This window comes from Eptesicus fuscus, chromosome 23, assembly GCF_027574615.1.
Source record: "Eptesicus fuscus isolate TK198812 chromosome 23, DD_ASM_mEF_20220401, whole genome shotgun sequence".
Classification (NCBI taxonomy): domain Eukaryota; kingdom Metazoa; phylum Chordata; class Mammalia; order Chiroptera; family Vespertilionidae; genus Eptesicus; species Eptesicus fuscus.
This window is the reverse complement of record NC_072495.1, coordinates 12,902,677-12,919,058: the sequence shown is the minus strand read 5'-3', so window position 1 is coordinate 12,919,058 and position 16,382 is coordinate 12,902,677. Positions and strand designations below refer to the sequence as shown.

General features: G+C 51.8%; 1 protein-coding gene across 2 annotated transcripts; it reads left to right on the top strand.

The window, feature by feature from the left end:
* The first annotated feature begins 892 nt into the window (after positions 1-892).
* ZNF74 (zinc finger protein 74) lies at positions 893-14,060 on the top strand. 2 transcript variants are annotated; one of them, XM_054712444.1, is made up of 5 exons: positions 893-1,315; positions 1,698-1,780; positions 9,104-9,230; positions 9,651-9,746; positions 11,443-14,060. In XM_054712444.1, exons 1-5 carry the CDS (start codon positions 1,282-1,284, stop codon positions 13,116-13,118), a joined length of 2,016 nt encoding a protein of 671 aa, XP_054568419.1. In that variant the 5' UTR covers positions 893-1,281; the 3' UTR covers positions 13,119-14,060. The 2 variants fall into 2 exon arrangements, with proteins under 2 accessions (XP_054568419.1, XP_054568418.1); XM_054712443.1 differs by having other exon boundaries at positions 9,648-9,746.
* Positions 14,061-16,382: the final 2,322 nt, after the last annotated feature.

The window sequence follows — 16,382 nt, the reverse complement described above, 5'->3', positions numbered from 1 at the left end:
CACTTTCAGGGCACCTTTCTCTGGGAACGCCTCCAATTGGGGGCGGGACCAGAGCGCATGGTTTCCGACACTGAAACTACATTTCCCAGAAGGCTCTAGAGGGTCAAGACGTCAGAGCAGCTCCGGCACTCCAACGCCCTCTGGGAAACGGAGTCGGCCGAGAGCGAAGCGCAAAGGCTCCCTGGGGCAGTAGTTTGTGTCGTGTCTGTGCCGGCACACTTTTCCGTGGCGACCGCCGCCCTGCTCCTTTGTGGCTGCTGCTTTTGTGGGGAAGCAGTCCGTTCGGTCTCTTCGTCCGTCCCGGGGCCTCTCTGCTGGCCGCACTCCACGCCCGCTGGCTCCAGGTGGCTGAGCCATAGGCCCGGCGCATGGTGCACAAGAGAAGCGTGCGCCGGGTTGCGTGGGGCGTGGCGGTGGGATGTGAGCATTGTCAGGGGTGCAGGGCTCCTGCTGAGCTGCCTGGCCCGCACCTCGGCGGAGCGCAGGGCCAGTGTGATTGTGCAGCCGGGAGTGCGTGTGCGACCCCGCGGGCCTTCCCTGCAGGGTGCTGTTCCTGAGCCCCCGGAGCAGGACCCGCTCCTCTGGGTCTGGCCTGGGGCCCAGGTGATTGCAGATCTGCCCGTGCCTCCGGGAAACACGAGAAACGGCCACAGCAATGGAGGGCGGTGAGTGGGGCGGGGCCAGGGCGCATGGTTTCAGGCTCCGGAACTACATTTCCCAGAAGGGTGTGCTACACACTCGTCGGAGTCCGGACGTCAGGGCTACTCTGGTGCCCCGAGGCCCTCTGGGAAATGGAGTGCGCTGTCTTCGTGGTACAAAGGTTCCGGGGAACTGTAGTTCGCGTCCGGTCCGCGCAGGCGCACTTTCCCACGGCGGACGCCAGGCTGCTCCTTTGTGGTGGTCGTTGGCCTTTTGTGGGAGGCAGGTGGGCTCTCTCGCGTATCCGTCCGTCCGTCGGTCAGTCTCTCCATCTGCCCCGGGGTCCGTCTGCCGGCCCCGCTCCGCGCCCACTGTCTCCAGGTGGCTGAGCCCCAGGCCTGCCTGGCCCCGCGCGCGTCCCGGGAGGAGTGTGGCGCGGCGATGGGGTGTGAGCGCAGCCTGGGCTGCGGGGCTCCTGCTAAGCCTGCCAGGCCCCGACCTCGGCGGAGCCCAGGGCCTGTGTGACCGTGCAGCCGGGAGTGCGTGAGCCCCAGGAGCAGGACCCGCTCCTCTGGGCCGGGCCTGGGGCCCAGGTGGCTGCAGAGCTGCCCACGCCTCCGGGGGACACTACCCAGGGCCGCTATGGAGACCCCTGCCCCGAAGCCCCCGGAGACAGGTACAATGGGCCCTTTCAGTCCGTGGGTCTGTGGGTTTGCAATTGAGGAGGCTGACAGAGAGGGGCTGGTTTCCCAGAGCACCAGCAGAGTCGGGCTTCTGCCTCTTCCGAGCCCAACCATTCGTTCCCGCTGCCCGGAGCGTGCTGATGAGTGGGAGGAAATGGCAATGTTTTCCTTCTTAATGCGAGTGTCTGACACTGAGTGGCAGAATTAACCCCGCATTCTGTGTCAGATTATGCCACATGCTGGGGCTCGATCCCCACCCACCTGCTCCCTGACTCCTCTGATTCTGCTGGGTGCCAGGTGTGGAGTGGTTTTTAGCTCAGTCAGTGCACCTGAGGGCTAGGACTGACCAGCCTGTTACTTATTTCTCCTTCCCAGCTCTCTCCTCTCCGGACCTTGCTCTTCCCAAAGAGAATCCAGAGGATACATGGGGTCAGGGTCCCCTGGAAGCCAGGTCCGAGGTGAGTGGCTGTCTTTTCTTACTTCTGAACATCTTGTGTGTTGTTGTTTTTTTAAATGTATTTGTATTGATCTCAGAGAGGAAGAGAGCGGGAGAGAGAGAAACATTAATGATGAGAATCATTGATTGGCTGCCTCCTGTATGCCCCACACTGGGGATTGAGCCCACAACCCAGGCACGTGCCCTTGACCGGGACCCTCCAGTCCGCAGGCCCACACTCTATCCATCCATTGAGCCAAACTAGCTAAGGCTGGTCGTTTTTGTTGTTTTTTTACATCTTGTTCTTTATGAAGAGGGTTGGCAGCTTTCTTCAGGAAGCTCTGGGCTTGGGAACAGTTCCCGGTGATGCCCCAGGGGTGCCCTCAAGATGAGTGTCCCTTCCAGCCCAATTCAGTCCAGTGGGTGGGTCAGTGCCCAGGACCTCACGCCCACACTGAGCCAGGAGCTCCACAGAGTGGTTTTAGCAGAGCTCCAGCAAGTAGGTCACACGAGATCACTTTGCTCATCTCCACATGAAGACCCAGGCGAGGTTGGTGATGGCTGGACCTGTTTGGGGGGGTTTTCTGGTATGGAATCTGGTGTGGGACAGTAAAGGAAGGGCTGCGTTGCAGTGCTGGGGTGAGAGTGATGGTAGGGGGTATGTCCCTGTGTGCTTTTCCTCTACACTGGGCCCTTGATACGGGGCCTTCATGTAAAACGTGGGGTTTGAGAGGATCTGGGGGCTCGGCAAGGAATTGGCTCTGGGGCCACTTCTGCAGCTAAGCAGGACCCAAATCCTTCTTTAGAGACTTAGGGTTTTGTTCTACCACCTACACTACCCCTACCCATCATAGTATTGGATACGGTTGATAAGGAAAGCGTGAGGTAGTGAAAAGGCTAGAGCCGTGGTCGGCAAACTGCGGCTCACGAGCCACATGCGGCTCTTTGGCCCCTTGAGTGTGGCTCTTCCACAAAATACCACGGCCTGGGCGAGTCTATTTTGAAGAAGTGGCGTTAGAAGAAGTTTAAGTTGAAAAAATTTGGCTCTCAAAAGAAATTTCAATCGTACTGTTGATATTTGGCTCTGTGGACTAATGAGTTTGCCGACCACTGGGCTAGAGGATTGACTTTTTTAGGATTTTGTGATTCTGTTAACCTCCCACTTGAAAGATTACAGACACCGAGAAATAGCTATCAAACACGTAGTGTGAGATGTGCCCAGCTTCCGTAATGTGTTGGAATGTTCTGTAATTCTGTAAGATACTCAGGAGACATGACAATCAAATGCAATACATGATTCTCAGTGCCTCACAGATCCAAAAATTCCGTCAAAGGCAGTTTGGGACCGTTGAGGAAATTTGAAAATGGATTGTATCTTGGGTCATATTGTATCAATATTAAATTTTCGGGGTGTGATGATGGCACTGTGATTGTGTAAAAGAATATCCTTGGGAGACGCCAGGCTGATGTGGCTCAATGGTTAAGCGTTAACCCATTAACCAAGAGGTCACTGGTTCAGTTCCCGGTCAGGGCACATGCCTGGGTTGCAGGCCCAGTCCCATTGGGGGAGCGTACAGGAGGTAGTGAATTGACGATGTTTCTCTCTCATTGATGTTTCTCTCTCTCTATCCCTCTCTTTTCCTCTCTAAAAATCAATAAAGGGGAATTTTTTTTCTTTTAAGAGAAGTTCCTTGGGAGATACAAGCCGAAAAATGTAGGCTGAGATGTCATGGTATCTGCATCTTCAGATGATTTAGCAAAGTGCGACATGTGCGTGGGTGTGTACATGCATGTGAGTGACTACCTCGAGGTAATGCCCTTGTGCATAGGAGTGATTCTTAAAATACCAGCTTCTTAGATCCACGAGTAACTGGCCCTCTCCTGAGTGCTCCTCTCCAGCAGTCTCCCTCACACTCACCATCAAGTGCTCTGCAGTCCTGGGACATCCTCGGGGTCCATTCCGCCTTCCCCGCTAGTTTGGTCATCACGTGTGCGTTGATTTCCATAGATGCCCTGGGCTTTTTGTTTCCTGTCCCGCAGAATGAAGACGCACCTGGCATGGTCTTCTCCCAGTGGGTTGGGAATACCCCCTCCCAAGAAGGGCTTGTGCGAGGCCCAGATTGTACCCTACTCTTCTCATTGACAGCCCCACACTAAAGCCATGTGGCCTCTGACAGCCCCCTCTCATCAGCACTACATTCTTTTTTTTATTTTTATTGATTTGTTTTTAAATTTCTTTATTGATTAAGGTGTCACATATTTGTCCTCATCCCCCCATTCCCATCCCACACCCCTCCCCACGGATGCCCCCACCCCCCTGTTGTCCTTAACCATTGGTTAGGCTCGTATGCATGCACACAAGTCCTTTGGTTGATCTCTCCCCGCTACCCCCACCTTCCCCTACCCTCCTTCTGAGGCCCGACAGTCCGATCGATGCCTCCTTGTTTCTGGGTCTGTTCTTGTTTATCAGTCTATGTTGTTCATCATTTCCCCTAGATGAGTGAGATCATGTGTCACTAGAGATATACTTATAAGAACCGAATGTGAGATGAGCAATAATAGTTATGCTGAGAGGCAAATGAATCAGTCTATAGTGAGTTTCTTTCTGGACCAACAGTTCTTTTGAGACCCAATTTCAACGTCCACCAGTTCCTTATGTGTACATGTCAGCACTGACTTTTCAGCTCTGGATGGTGGTATTTTTTTTTAAAATATATTTTATTGATTTTTTTACAGAGAGGAAGGGAGAGGGATAGAGAGTTAGAAACACCGATGAGAGAGAAACATCGATCAGCTGCCTCCTGCACACCCCCTACTGGGGATGTGCCCACAACCAAGGTACATGCCCTTAACCGGAATCGAACATGGGACCTTTCAGTCCGCAGGCCGACGCTCTATCCACTGAGCCAAACCGGTTTCGGCAGGATGGTGGTATTTTTATTGATTTTTTTACAGAGAGGAAGGGCCCTAACCGGTTTGGCTCAGTGGATAGAGCATCGGTCTGCAGACTCCCGGTCAGGGGCATGTACCTTGGTTGCGGGCACATACCCAGTAGGGGGTGTGCAGGAGGCAGCTGATCGATGTTTCTCTCTCATCGATGTTTCTAACTCTCTATCCCTCTCCCTTCCTCTCTGGAAAAAAAATCAATAAAATATATTTAAAAAAAGAGAGGAAGGGAGAGGGATAGAGAATTAGAAACATCGATGAGAGAGAAACATCGATCAGTTGCCTCTTGCACACCCCCTACTGGGAATGTGCCCGCAACCAAGGTACATGCCCTTGACCGCAAATCGAACCTGGGACCCTTCAGTCTGCAGGCCGACGCTCTATCCACTGAGCCAAACCGGTCAGGGCAGCGCTACATTCTGAGGTCTCTGGAGCTGTGTTTCTGCCCATTTTTCCTTCCCTCTGCTTCAATGTTATTGATTTTTTCAAAAAGCTATCCTTTGTCTGGCTGGTGTGGCTCAATGATTGAGTGTCAGTCCATGCACCAAGAGGTCGACAGTTCAATTCCCGGTCAGGGCACATGCCCGGGGCTGTGAGCTCTAGCCCCAGTAGGGGCATGCAGGAAGCAGCCGATCCATGTCTCTATGTTTCCATCTCTCTCTTTCTCTGCCTTCCTGTCCCTCTAAAATCAATAAAAACATTTTTTAAAAAAATCTAATTTTTTTAAAAAAGCTATCTTTGGAAAAAAAGCTATCTTGATTTCTTATTTTTCTTTTAATCTTTATTGTTGATAGTATTATAGGTGTCCTCCCCTGACACACACACACACACACACACACTCACACACACTCACACACACTCACCCTTCTACCCGGTTCCCACCCCACCCCACCCCAGGCCTTCACCCCTTACTGTGCCCATCGGTAAGACCTTTGGTTAATCTCTTTCCACTCCCCTTCCCTCTGAGTTTCATCAGTCTGTTCTGTGCTTCCATGCCTCTGATTCTGTTTTATTCACCAATTTATTTTGTTCATTAGATTTCTTGTTCGTTTATTTTGATTTTTAGATTAGATTGTTGATAGATATGTTTGTTGCCATTTTATTGTTCATATTTTTTATCCCTCTTCCTCCTCCTTCTCCTCCTCTTCCTCTCTCCTTCAATAATACCCTTCAACATTTCATATAATACTGGTTTGGTGGTGATGAACTCCTTTAGCTTTTTGGCTCAGCCTCCCGTCTCCTGAGCTGGGCACTCTAGGTGTGCACCTGTGTGGGCTGTGTGCACAGTCTTGTAGTTGAGCCTTGATTGCTATTGGTGTCTCTGGGAGGAGTTGACCTCCAGGCCAATTGGCTGTGAGGTCCAGCTGCAAAGACAGTGGGAGAGCTGCTATGCAGGAGGCGAGGCCCGGCTGTGAAGCAAGGCAGGCTGGTGCTAGTGCTGGTCGTGGGCCTTTTGTTGATGGGTTTGGGGCACGCTGTCACCAGCTGCAGCTTGTCTGAGAGATTTTAGCAAAGTCTGAAGCCTGAGCCAGGACAGGCCATTCATATGGAAAAGCTGCTGCAAACAGCTTGGGTGGGGCTGCAGATTGGGTGGGGCAGGATTCAGGGAATCCCCAGGGCGGAGCAAACAGTGTGCTCCAGGCTGGTTGAGACTCAGATATGGCTGCCAGTCAGCCCTGGGACAGGGGAGGTCCCAGCACAGGAACAATGACCCCTGTGAGCACCCCCATCTGGGTGAGAGCCACCCCTGAGTTCCTGCCCTGATGCCAGACAGTCCAGTTCCTCCCTGTATGTATCCGGTCCCCCGGTGCTGGAGCTCGGAAGAAGTGGGACTGGGTAAGTTTGTGTGCTGTCCCTTTAAGAGGGACACTGGGATTGTAGCAGCCTCCATGTCACTCAGCCACATCCCTGCTGGTTTTTACTGCCCAACGTTATAGGGACTTCTCTTCCCAGCTCTGGGACCCTGGGCTGGGGGGGGGGGCTGGGGCCCCTTGCTCCTCACGGGCGGCCTCCGCAGATACGATCTCCCTCCTGATCAAAAACCACCACACGTGGTGCCGGACCAGCTCATTCTGCGCCTCAGCCCTCCCACCGTCTCTCTGTGCTTGCTTCTTTCCTTCTCTGGTTGTGGGACCTCCACTCAGCCAGCTTCCAGGCGGTTCTGGATGATGGTGGTTCTGTATTTTACAGTTGTCATTTTGATGTGGTTGTGGGAGGCCACGAGTACATACGCCGCCATCTTGGTTCTCCTTTTGTCGATTTCTGATCCTCATTATTTCCTTCCTTTAGGCTGGTTTTTTTAAAATATATTTTGATTTTTTACAGAGAGGAAGGGAAAGGGATAGAGAGTTAGAAACATCGATGAGAGAGAAACATCGATCAGTTGCCTCCTGCACACCCCGACTGGGAATGTGCCCGCAACCAAGGTACATGCCCTTGACCGGAATCGAACCCAGGACCCTTCAGTCCGAAGGTTCGATGCTCTATCCACTGAGCCAAACTGGTCAGGGCTGTGCTGATTTCTTAAGGTTGAATCTTGGATACTGATTTGACACTCTTCTCTCTGCATACAGCATTCATTGCTAGAAATTTCCCCCTTAGTAAGCACTGCCTTAGGTACATCCCACAAATTTTATGTTGCATTTTCATTGTTAGTTCAAAATAGTTGTGATTTCTTCAGCTATGCATTTTTTAGTAGCGTGTTGTTTAATTTCCAAACATTTGGGGGATTTTCCCAATGTCTTTCTATTATGGATTTCTAATTTCATTCTTTGGTAGTCAGAAAAGGAACTTTTGTTCTTTTTTAAAAAATATATTTTATTGATTTTTTTTACAGAGAGGAAGGGAGAGAGATAGAGAGTTAGAAACATCGATGAGAGAAACATCGATCAGCTGCCTCCTGCACACTCCCTACTGGGGATGTGCCCGCAACCAAGGTACATGCCCTTGACCGGAATCGAACCTGGGACCTTTCAGTCTGCAGGCTGATGCTCTATCCACTGAGCCAAACCGGTTTCAGCAGAAAAGGAACTTTGTATAATTTGAATTCTTTCAAATGTACTAAGACCTATTTTATTGCCCAGAATGTGGTTTATCTTGGTAAATGTTCTGTGTGCACTTGAAAAGAATATGTATTCTGCCCTGGCCATGGAGCTCATTGGTTAGAGCATCGTCCTGATACGTCAAGGTTGTGGGTTCAGTCCCTGTCAGGACATATACAAGAAAGCAACCAACGAATGCGTAAGTGGAACAGCCAATCAATATCCCCCCCCCCCCATCCCCTCTCTTTCTAAAATCAACAAATAAGTTAAAAAGTATAAGCCACTTATAGATCTAAAGGTCAAACTCCTGTGACCCCAGAGGGGGTCCCCACTTTTGCTGACTACCTGGTAGGCGTGAGGCCTCTTCTCAAGGCTGACAGTCTGCGCCCCTCGCCTGACTTGGGGTGCTGATGTGGGCCCAGAGCTTCTCGAGGAGTCTGGTGGCCCCTGGGAGCGTGGCCCCACACCAGACACCCCAGCAAAGGCTTACAAGGGGGAACCAGACTTCCCTCCTTCGGTTTATTCTTCGCTTACGTTTAACGGAACTACATCCCAGCTGCAGTTAAGCCAGGCGGCTGGCACCAGCATCTTGAAAAAGAGCAGTCAGTCAGCGGCTGCTTAGAAAGCAGCTGCCCACCCTTGCTGCCTGAGGGCAGAGCTGTGGCGGCCTTGAGAGCTTATTGTCAGGGGGGAGGGGGGAGCATGAGTGGGGAGACTGTTAGGGGCCACAGCTTGGAGGCTCAGGGCGGGAGAGGAGCCCGGGTGGTAGAAGAGCCTAGGATTTGAGGGCCTGAGTACTGGTAGAGTCATTAGGGGCATTTGTGACACTGGGAACCAGAGTGACCAGTGGGCGGAGGGGTTACCCTGCATTCAGTGGCCGGCTTTGGAGGAGGGATGGGCCAAGAGTCAGGCCTGGGAGGGCAGGGGAGCGGAGTTCAGTAGAAAGGAGGGAGGGGCAGGCAGGAAGGACATGGAATGGCTCCTTTGGTCTCTTTGGCTCGGAACTTGCTGGTAAGCACAGGGTTTGCTTCCTTAGGGTCAGGGCCTTTGGCAGCGGTGAGATTTGCACAGGGTTTCTGGGTTGTGTTATTCTCTCAAGTTCTCTAAGTCTGACATTCTTACCCAGAACTTCACAGCAGCTTTCTGTCCAGCGTGGCAGGCACAGGAGCTTCCCAGTTAGCCGGGCCCTTCGGGTCCAGATGGTGATTCCTGGCCCAGCTGTGGTGTGTACGTGGGACTGTATGACAGATGACGTCTGAGCACAACCTTCCACGCTTGGGAGCAGGTCACCGAGGTTAACCCTAATTCCCAATGGGAATCACTCCCTCCCCGGTGACTGAGAGTGTGTGTCATCCCAGGAATCGGTGACTTTCAAGGATGTGGCCGTAGACTTCACCCAGGAGGAGTGGGGCCAGCTGGACTCGCCTCAGAGGGCCCTGTACCGGGACGTGATGCTGGAGAACTACCAGAACCTTCTGGCCCTGGGTAAGAGGCTCCCCGAGGCTCGGAGTCTGTGGTCTGGGCATTGTGCCACACCACAGGTGTGACTGAGTCCCCCTCAGCACCAGCCTGGGGTGGGGGTTGTGGTCTCTGTGGTGCTGCTGGCATCCTTGCCTGGAGGTGTGGCTGGACACAAGGGGAGCCAGAACGAGAGGGAGAGGGAGGATAGCGTCCTGGAAGCCCTACCTGCCCCGGAGCTTTCCAAGGGAGATGGGCGGGGAGGAATACCCATGGGCTCCTCAGAATGCACGCCTCATCTGGGTTCCCATTCTGGGACCCCCATCCTCGGGGACGGCACACACCTCTCAGTGCCAGCTCGTGCTGTTCCGGGGGCTCTCCTGTCCCATCGCTGGTTCTGGAGAGAGAGCCGCAGCACACAGCCATGCACTTCCTCCCCACAAGCAGGGCCTCCGGTCTGTAAGCCAGAAGTGATCTCCCATCTGGAACGAGGCGAAGAGCCATGGCAGGTGCCCGGAGAAGTCCTGGGAGGGGCTCGTCCAGGTGAGAGGGGGTGCAATGGAAGGATGTGGAGCCCCTGCCCCCAGCACCCCATGTGGCCCTCCCATCACAGCCCTTTTCCTTCCACAGTCCACTGCCCCAGCTCCGTCTGCACCTGCTCAGTGCCCCTTCTAGAGCCCTCCCTCTTCCCTTCCCAGACACGGTGCTGGGAACATAGCAAGAAAACAGGCAAAGACATCTGCCTTCTGTTGGCAGGAGACAGAAGTAATTTTTCTTTTTAAAAAAAATATTTTTATTGCCCTAACCGGTTTGGCTCAGTGGATAGAGCATCAGCCTGCGGACTAAAGGCAGCTGGTTGATGTTTCTCTCTCATCAATGTTTCTAACTATCCCTCTCCCTTCCTCTCTGTAAAAAATCAATAAAATATATTTTTTAAAAATATTTTTATTGATTTCAGAGAGGGAGGGGTGGGGGAGTTCTTTTTCCTCTCTGGAACAAGGGACATTTAATTTTTTTTAAAATAGGGTATGAAGTAAATGAGTCTCTTTTTTTAATTTATTAACTTGAGAGAGAAACATCAACTTATTGTTCCACTAATAATTATTTTTTTAAATATATATTTTATTGATTTTTTTACAGAGAGGAAGGGAGAGGGATAGAGAGCTAGAAACATCGATGAGAGAGAAACATCAACCAGCTGCCTCCTGCACACACCCTATTGGGGATGTGCCCACAACCAATGTACATGCCCTTGACCGGAATCGAACCTGGGACCTTTCAGTCTGCAGACCGACGCTCTATCCACTGAGCCAAACCGGTTTCAGCTCCACTAATTATTTTAATATATGATTTTTTATTGATTTCAGAGAGGAAGGGAGATGGAAACATCAATGATGAGAGAGAATTATTGATCGGCTGCCTCCTGCACACCCCACACTGGGGATTGAGCCCGCAACCCGGGCCTGTGCCCTGACCGGGAATTGAACTGTGACCCCCTGGTTCATAGGTCAACACTCAACCACTGAGCCACGCCAGCCGGGCTGTGGTTCCACTTATTGATGCATTCATTGGTTGCTTTATGTGCCTGACCAGAGATCGAACCCACAGCCTTGGCATATTGGGATGAGACTCTAACCAACCGGCCAGGGTGGGACATTGTAAATTTATGGTTTTTGGAGTTGCATTTATCCCAGCCAGCACTGACCTGGTTCTGACACACAACAGTCTCTCAGTAGATGTTTCAATAAGTGAATCGTAGCCCTAGCTGGTTGGCTCAGGGGATGGAGCGTCAGCCTGTGGACTGAAAGGTCCCCAGTTCGATTCCGGTCAAGGGCACATGCCCAGGTTGCGGGCTTGATCCCCAGTGGGGTGTGTACAGGAGGCAGCCGATCAATGATTCTCTCTCATCATTGATGTCTTTCTCTCTCTCTCCCTCTCCCTTCCTCTCTGAAATCAACAACAAAATATTTTTTTTTAAAAGTGAATCATATCCATGAGCCCCTGACCCCCTGGCTCTTTCTGGAATTCCCTTCGGGGGCTCCTTTCCCTGTTTCTCTCTGCCCTTCTTACCAGCTTGCTTGCCTGTCTCACCCTGCATGTGCCCCTCCCACCTCTGCTCTTGAGCGCCCTCTGCTGGTCTCTTTTCTATGCTTACCTGCACCTCCAGGCCAGATCTCAAGTCTGAGTGCCAGTCCACACACCGCCCGCTTACAGAAAACTGCATTTCCGCTTCTTACAGAGTGGGAGCCCAGGCCGGAGATGAAGGCGCTGTGTCAGCAGCAGGGTGTCCACAGGGCAGAGCCGGCACCGGAGTCGATGGTGGAGGGGCCGGGGAGGTCCCGTCTCCACAGCCTCGGTCCAGGCGCTGGGTGGGCCTGGGAGGGCCCAGTGGCTGCTCTGTCCAGAGGGGAGGCTGTGCTCTGGAGGTGCGTGCCCCCCGGCGGAGGGGAGGTTTCCACAGAGGAGCGCCGGCAGGGACACGAGGCGTCTGCGGAGGCACTGCCCCTCCGGTGCCCCCTCCCCGCCCAGCAGAGCACAGGCACTCGCATTCCTGCCGAGGGAGAGGCTCCTCACAGACACACCGAGAGCTGCCGGTCCGCTGAGGCTGTCCCCCAGCACCAGGGGCTGTCCCCCAGCACAGGGGCAAACGGCTGCAAGTCCAGGGAACACAGGCAACCCCCCGCCAACAGGCACCCGAGCGCGGGGGCCGGGGAGGGTCTCTTCGCGTGTGGCCAGTGCGGGAAAGCCTTCCGCCAGCGCTCGTCCCTCACCCTGCACCAGCGCTGGCACGCCCGCGAGAAAGCCTACCGGTGCGGCGAGTGCGGCAAGGCCTTCACCTGGAGGACCAACCTCATCGAGCACCAGAGGATCCACACCGGGGAGAAGCCCTTCCTGTGCGGCGAGTGCGGGAAGGCCTTCAGCTGTCACTCGTCGCTGAACGTGCACCACCGGACGCACACCGGCGAGAGGCCCTACAAGTGCACGGGCTGCGAGAAGGCCTTCAGCTGCAGCTCGCTGCTCAGCATGCACCTCCGCGTCCACACCGGGGAGAAGCCCTACAAGTGCGGCGAGTGCGGGAAGGCCTTCAACCAGAGGACGCACCTGACCCGGCACCACAGAATCCACACGGGAGAGAAGCCATATAAGTGCGACGCGTGCGGGAAGGCCTTCACTTGCCACTCGTCCCTGACCGTGCACGAGAAAATCCACAACGGCGACAAGCCCTTCAAATGCAGCGACTGCGCGAAGGCCTTCAACAACCGCTCACGCCTCACCCTCCACCAGAGGATCCACACGGGAGAGAAGCCCTTCAAGTGCGGCGATTGCGGGAAGGGCTTCATCTGCCACTCCTACCTGGTCGTGCACCAGCGGATCCACAGCGGGGAGAAGCCCTTCAAGTGCAACGAGTGCGGGAAGGCCTTCAGCTCCCACTCCTACCTCATCGTGCACCAGCGGGTCCACACCGGGGAGAAGCCGTTCGACTGCAGCCGGTGCTGGAAGGCCTTCAGCTGCCAGTCGTCCCTCATCGTGCACCAGCGGATCCACACGGGGGAGAAGCCCTATAAATGCGGCCAGTGCGGCAGGGCGTTCAGCCAGAATCACTGTCTCATCAAACATCAGAAAACCCACTCTGGGGAGAAGCCGTTTAAATGTAACGAGTGCGGCGAAGCGTTCAGCTGGAGCACCCACCTCGCCGAGCACCAGAGGACACACCGCGAGGAGAAGCCCTTTGCCATCCAGTTCAACAAGCGTTTGCTGAGCACATACTGTGTTCCCGGCGGCCTGCTGGGTGCGGGTGGCGTGGATGTGAGCGGCATGGACCCCATAAACTCACTGGACGTGGCAGAGCTCCTGTGTGTGGTTCAGCCCTCGGCCAGCAGGAGCTTCCCCCTGGGTAGCAAACCTGGAAATTAACATGGCTTCTTCCCCGGGTGCACGGGGAGCACAGGGACGCCTGCGTATGTGCCGCAGCAGACACCCTCTCAGGAGCGGTCTCCCCTCCCGGAGGAGGGTGCCCTGCAGGAGAGTCCAGTTGATGTCCCAGGGTCCCGTTTCCGCTGATGGGTGTGGGAGTCACTGGCCAGGGGTTCGATCTTTCCTGCAGATAAAAGGTCAATCATGTCCTCTTGGCATGACTTAGATCAAGAATTTCATCTGTGAACTATTATATTTAGAATAATATGAAGACTTTAAAAACCAGAATTATGAACAGTATTGCCTCCAAGCAAACATTGTATTGCTGGCGAGGAGAAGAATCTCAGAGGCGGGAGTTTGGGGAAAAGCAGATTTCCTGGACTCACCTCCTAAGGGGCTCCACCGCCGAGTCCTTTGCTAGAGGCCGCACCCACGTCCCAGCAGCACAGTCAGCATCAGGCGGTGCCCGGTGCGTCCGGGGAGGGTGGGTGCAGTGTCGGGACGGATGTGCCTGGAAGTGCACCTTCCCCGCAAGCTGGGGCTGCCTGCGGGGCCTCCCCTCACCATGAAGCTCAGCTCATCAGTGCAACCCTGAGGGAGGAGCCCCTCCCCCAGACCATCCCCGTGTTCCCTGCAGGGACAGGAGGACACGTTCGTCTGGAATTAACGTTCTTTCTACTCAGTTCTAAGCAAGTTCAAGATGCCTTCTCAGTGATAATGCTTGACATTTGTATAGAGCACTATAGTTTATGAAATGCTTTTTCTTATACTTTCTAAATTACGGAGGCAAGATAACCACATTTCAGAGAATGTGGAATAAATGAGAGAAAACACCCATAATTCTTAATAAAGCTGCATTTTGCACTTTGATACATTATTTCTGTTTTCATATTGCATTTTTACATCACTTTAAACATAGTAGATATGTCATTTTAATCTTTTTTCCCCACTTAGCTGCATAAACTTTTTTCCAAGTGACTGCACTGTCTGTGGAGTCATAATTCTAAGTGGAAGCATAGTATTCTATTAGATACTCTCTTGTTGGCTGTTGGGGAGGTTATTTCTATTTTTCTCACTATTATAAATCATTCTTCATGGAGCATTTTTGGGTTATATTTTAGCATTTTCGTAGAGTAGATTTCTAGAAGTGCAATTTTTGAGATAAAGGAAACGAAAAGCTTAAGGAACCATCTCAGTATGTTTATGGTTGTGTGTTTGAGAAGTAATCCTGTTTCCTTACCAAGGAACCAATCAGCAGCGCCCGCCAGGTGGGAACGTCCTTGCACGTCACCTGGACACGCACTGTTCAGAGTGGGTGCCCGGACGGTCTTCGTTCAGGACACGGTGACGACACGGCCCTGAGCCTGGGCCTGTGCGCCATCGCCCTCCTCCGAGTGTCTGAGCTGGCCTGGCATCGTGCGGTCCCCGGACACCTGGCAGTGCCGGCCCTTCCTCCGTGACAAACGGGAGACGTTCTACATCACACCTGCGCAGGGAAAACACAAATACAGTTCTACATCACACCTGCGCTGGGAAAACACAAATACAGTCTAGGCCTGAGTCATGATTATCATCCTAATTTTTCTTTTTCTTTTTAAAAGAAACGAAACCATCTTCCCGGGTCCTGGGCCCTGTGTCTGCTGTGCCCTGAAGTGCCAGTTGTTTATATATGCGCACCATAGCAAGCGCACGATCTCCTCACTTGTCATATTTGGCATTTTGATACATTACAATGTTACTCATTTTTTTTCTACCTTTCCCCCCTTTCATATGAATTGTCTATTCCTATCTTTTGTCCACTATTCCATTCTTTGTTTTTTAAATACATATACATATAAATATATACAACATATACACGTTCATATATATCCCCTTAGCACGTTTTCTATCTTTGTTACAGCATTTTTTTATGTGCAGAGATTTTAAAATTCTGTGGAATAAGGTCTATTAGATTTTTTCCTTTCTGTTTCTCTTTGGCTCTTGGCAAGCCTCTCTCGTAAGTCTATTTTTGGTTCGATATTTTATATTTAATCTCTTAAACCCTCTACCTATTTGGGATATAAAATTTAAGGTCCCTGCATCGTTGTTGAATTGCATTCCTCACTGCCCACAGGCCTGTCTTTCCTTTCATTGTAGCTCCATACTTCACTTTAACATCCACGTCTTCAGCGGCTTGTAAAAGATCGTGTTTTATCTGTTCTTCCAGGGAGCCAGGTATCACCTTCTTGGAACGTAACTTCTTCCTTCCCCTGCATATGTCATTGGGATTTTGGTTAGAATTGACTGGTTTGTGAAAAATTAGGTTCATGTAATACTGTCTTCACATAAAAGAATGTGGTAGATAACGTCATTCCAATCTACCTCTAACCATCAGAAAAATTTTACATTTTTCTACATAAGTGTTCCCACATTTATTCTTAAGTTCATTCTGATTTTGTGGAGTTTGTAAATGAGGTGTTTTTGTTATATATAGGACCACTATTGATTATGAATACCTTCTTGTATATTTATTTTATACCTAACAACTTTACTGAGTTATTCTAAGGTCTCTAACAGCATCTCAGTTTATTGGGTTTTCTAGGTACACAGTCATAGCAGTTGGAAATAAAAAGCTTGCCTCTCCTTTCCATATTGTAGCCTTTAATTTCATTTCCTTTTCAAACCCACATTGGGCTGTGGCTGGGTGGCTCAGTTGGTTAGAGCGTCATCCCAATACACCAAGGTGTGGGTTCCATCCCTGGTCAGGGCACATACAGGAATTGAACAGTAAATGCATAAAAAAGTGGAACAACAAATGCTGTTTCTCTCTCAAATCAATTTAAAAAAAAAAACTTTAAGAAAAAAAATAAACCACCCACATTGGCCAGCACTTCCAGAGCATCACTGTGTAGGGGACAGTGGTCATCGGAGGTAGATGCGTGTCCATCTCAGAACATTTTGGGTCTAAGACTCGGTTGTAGCTGGGTGGTCACACGGCCCAGTTCTGTCCCGTGAGGCTCAAGTGGAGGTCCGCCAGAGATGAAGAAAACAAAACGCCTTTGCTTTCCTGATAGAAATATTACTCCTTCCTCCTTCCTGCCTGGAACGCGGATGCAACGCCCAGAGGTGTGGTAGTCATTTTAGAACCTGGAGGCAATTGATAAAAGCCACACACAGTGAAATGGAAAACTAGAAGGATCCCAGGCCTTGGATGAAATTTTTGAGCAACCGTTTCAGCGCCGACATTGAAGTCCCTGAGTTCTTGCTGTGTAAGAACAGGGAACC

What these genes read in the sequence shown, in the direction of transcription:
- ZNF74 (XM_054712443.1), top strand. Translation starts at nt 1,282, where the DNA reads ATGGAGACCCCTGCCCCGAAGCCCCCGGAGACAG. An exon ending in CCCGAAGCCCCCGGAGACAG is followed by an intron (nt 1,316 to 1,697) that starts GTACAATGGGCC and finishes TCTCCTTCCCAG; the next exon opens with CTCTCTCCTCTCCGGACCTT. An exon ending in CCAGAACCTTCTGGCCCTGG is followed by an intron (nt 9,231 to 9,647) that starts GTAAGAGGCTCC and finishes CCTCCCCACAAG; the next exon opens with CAGGGCCTCCGGTCTGTAAG.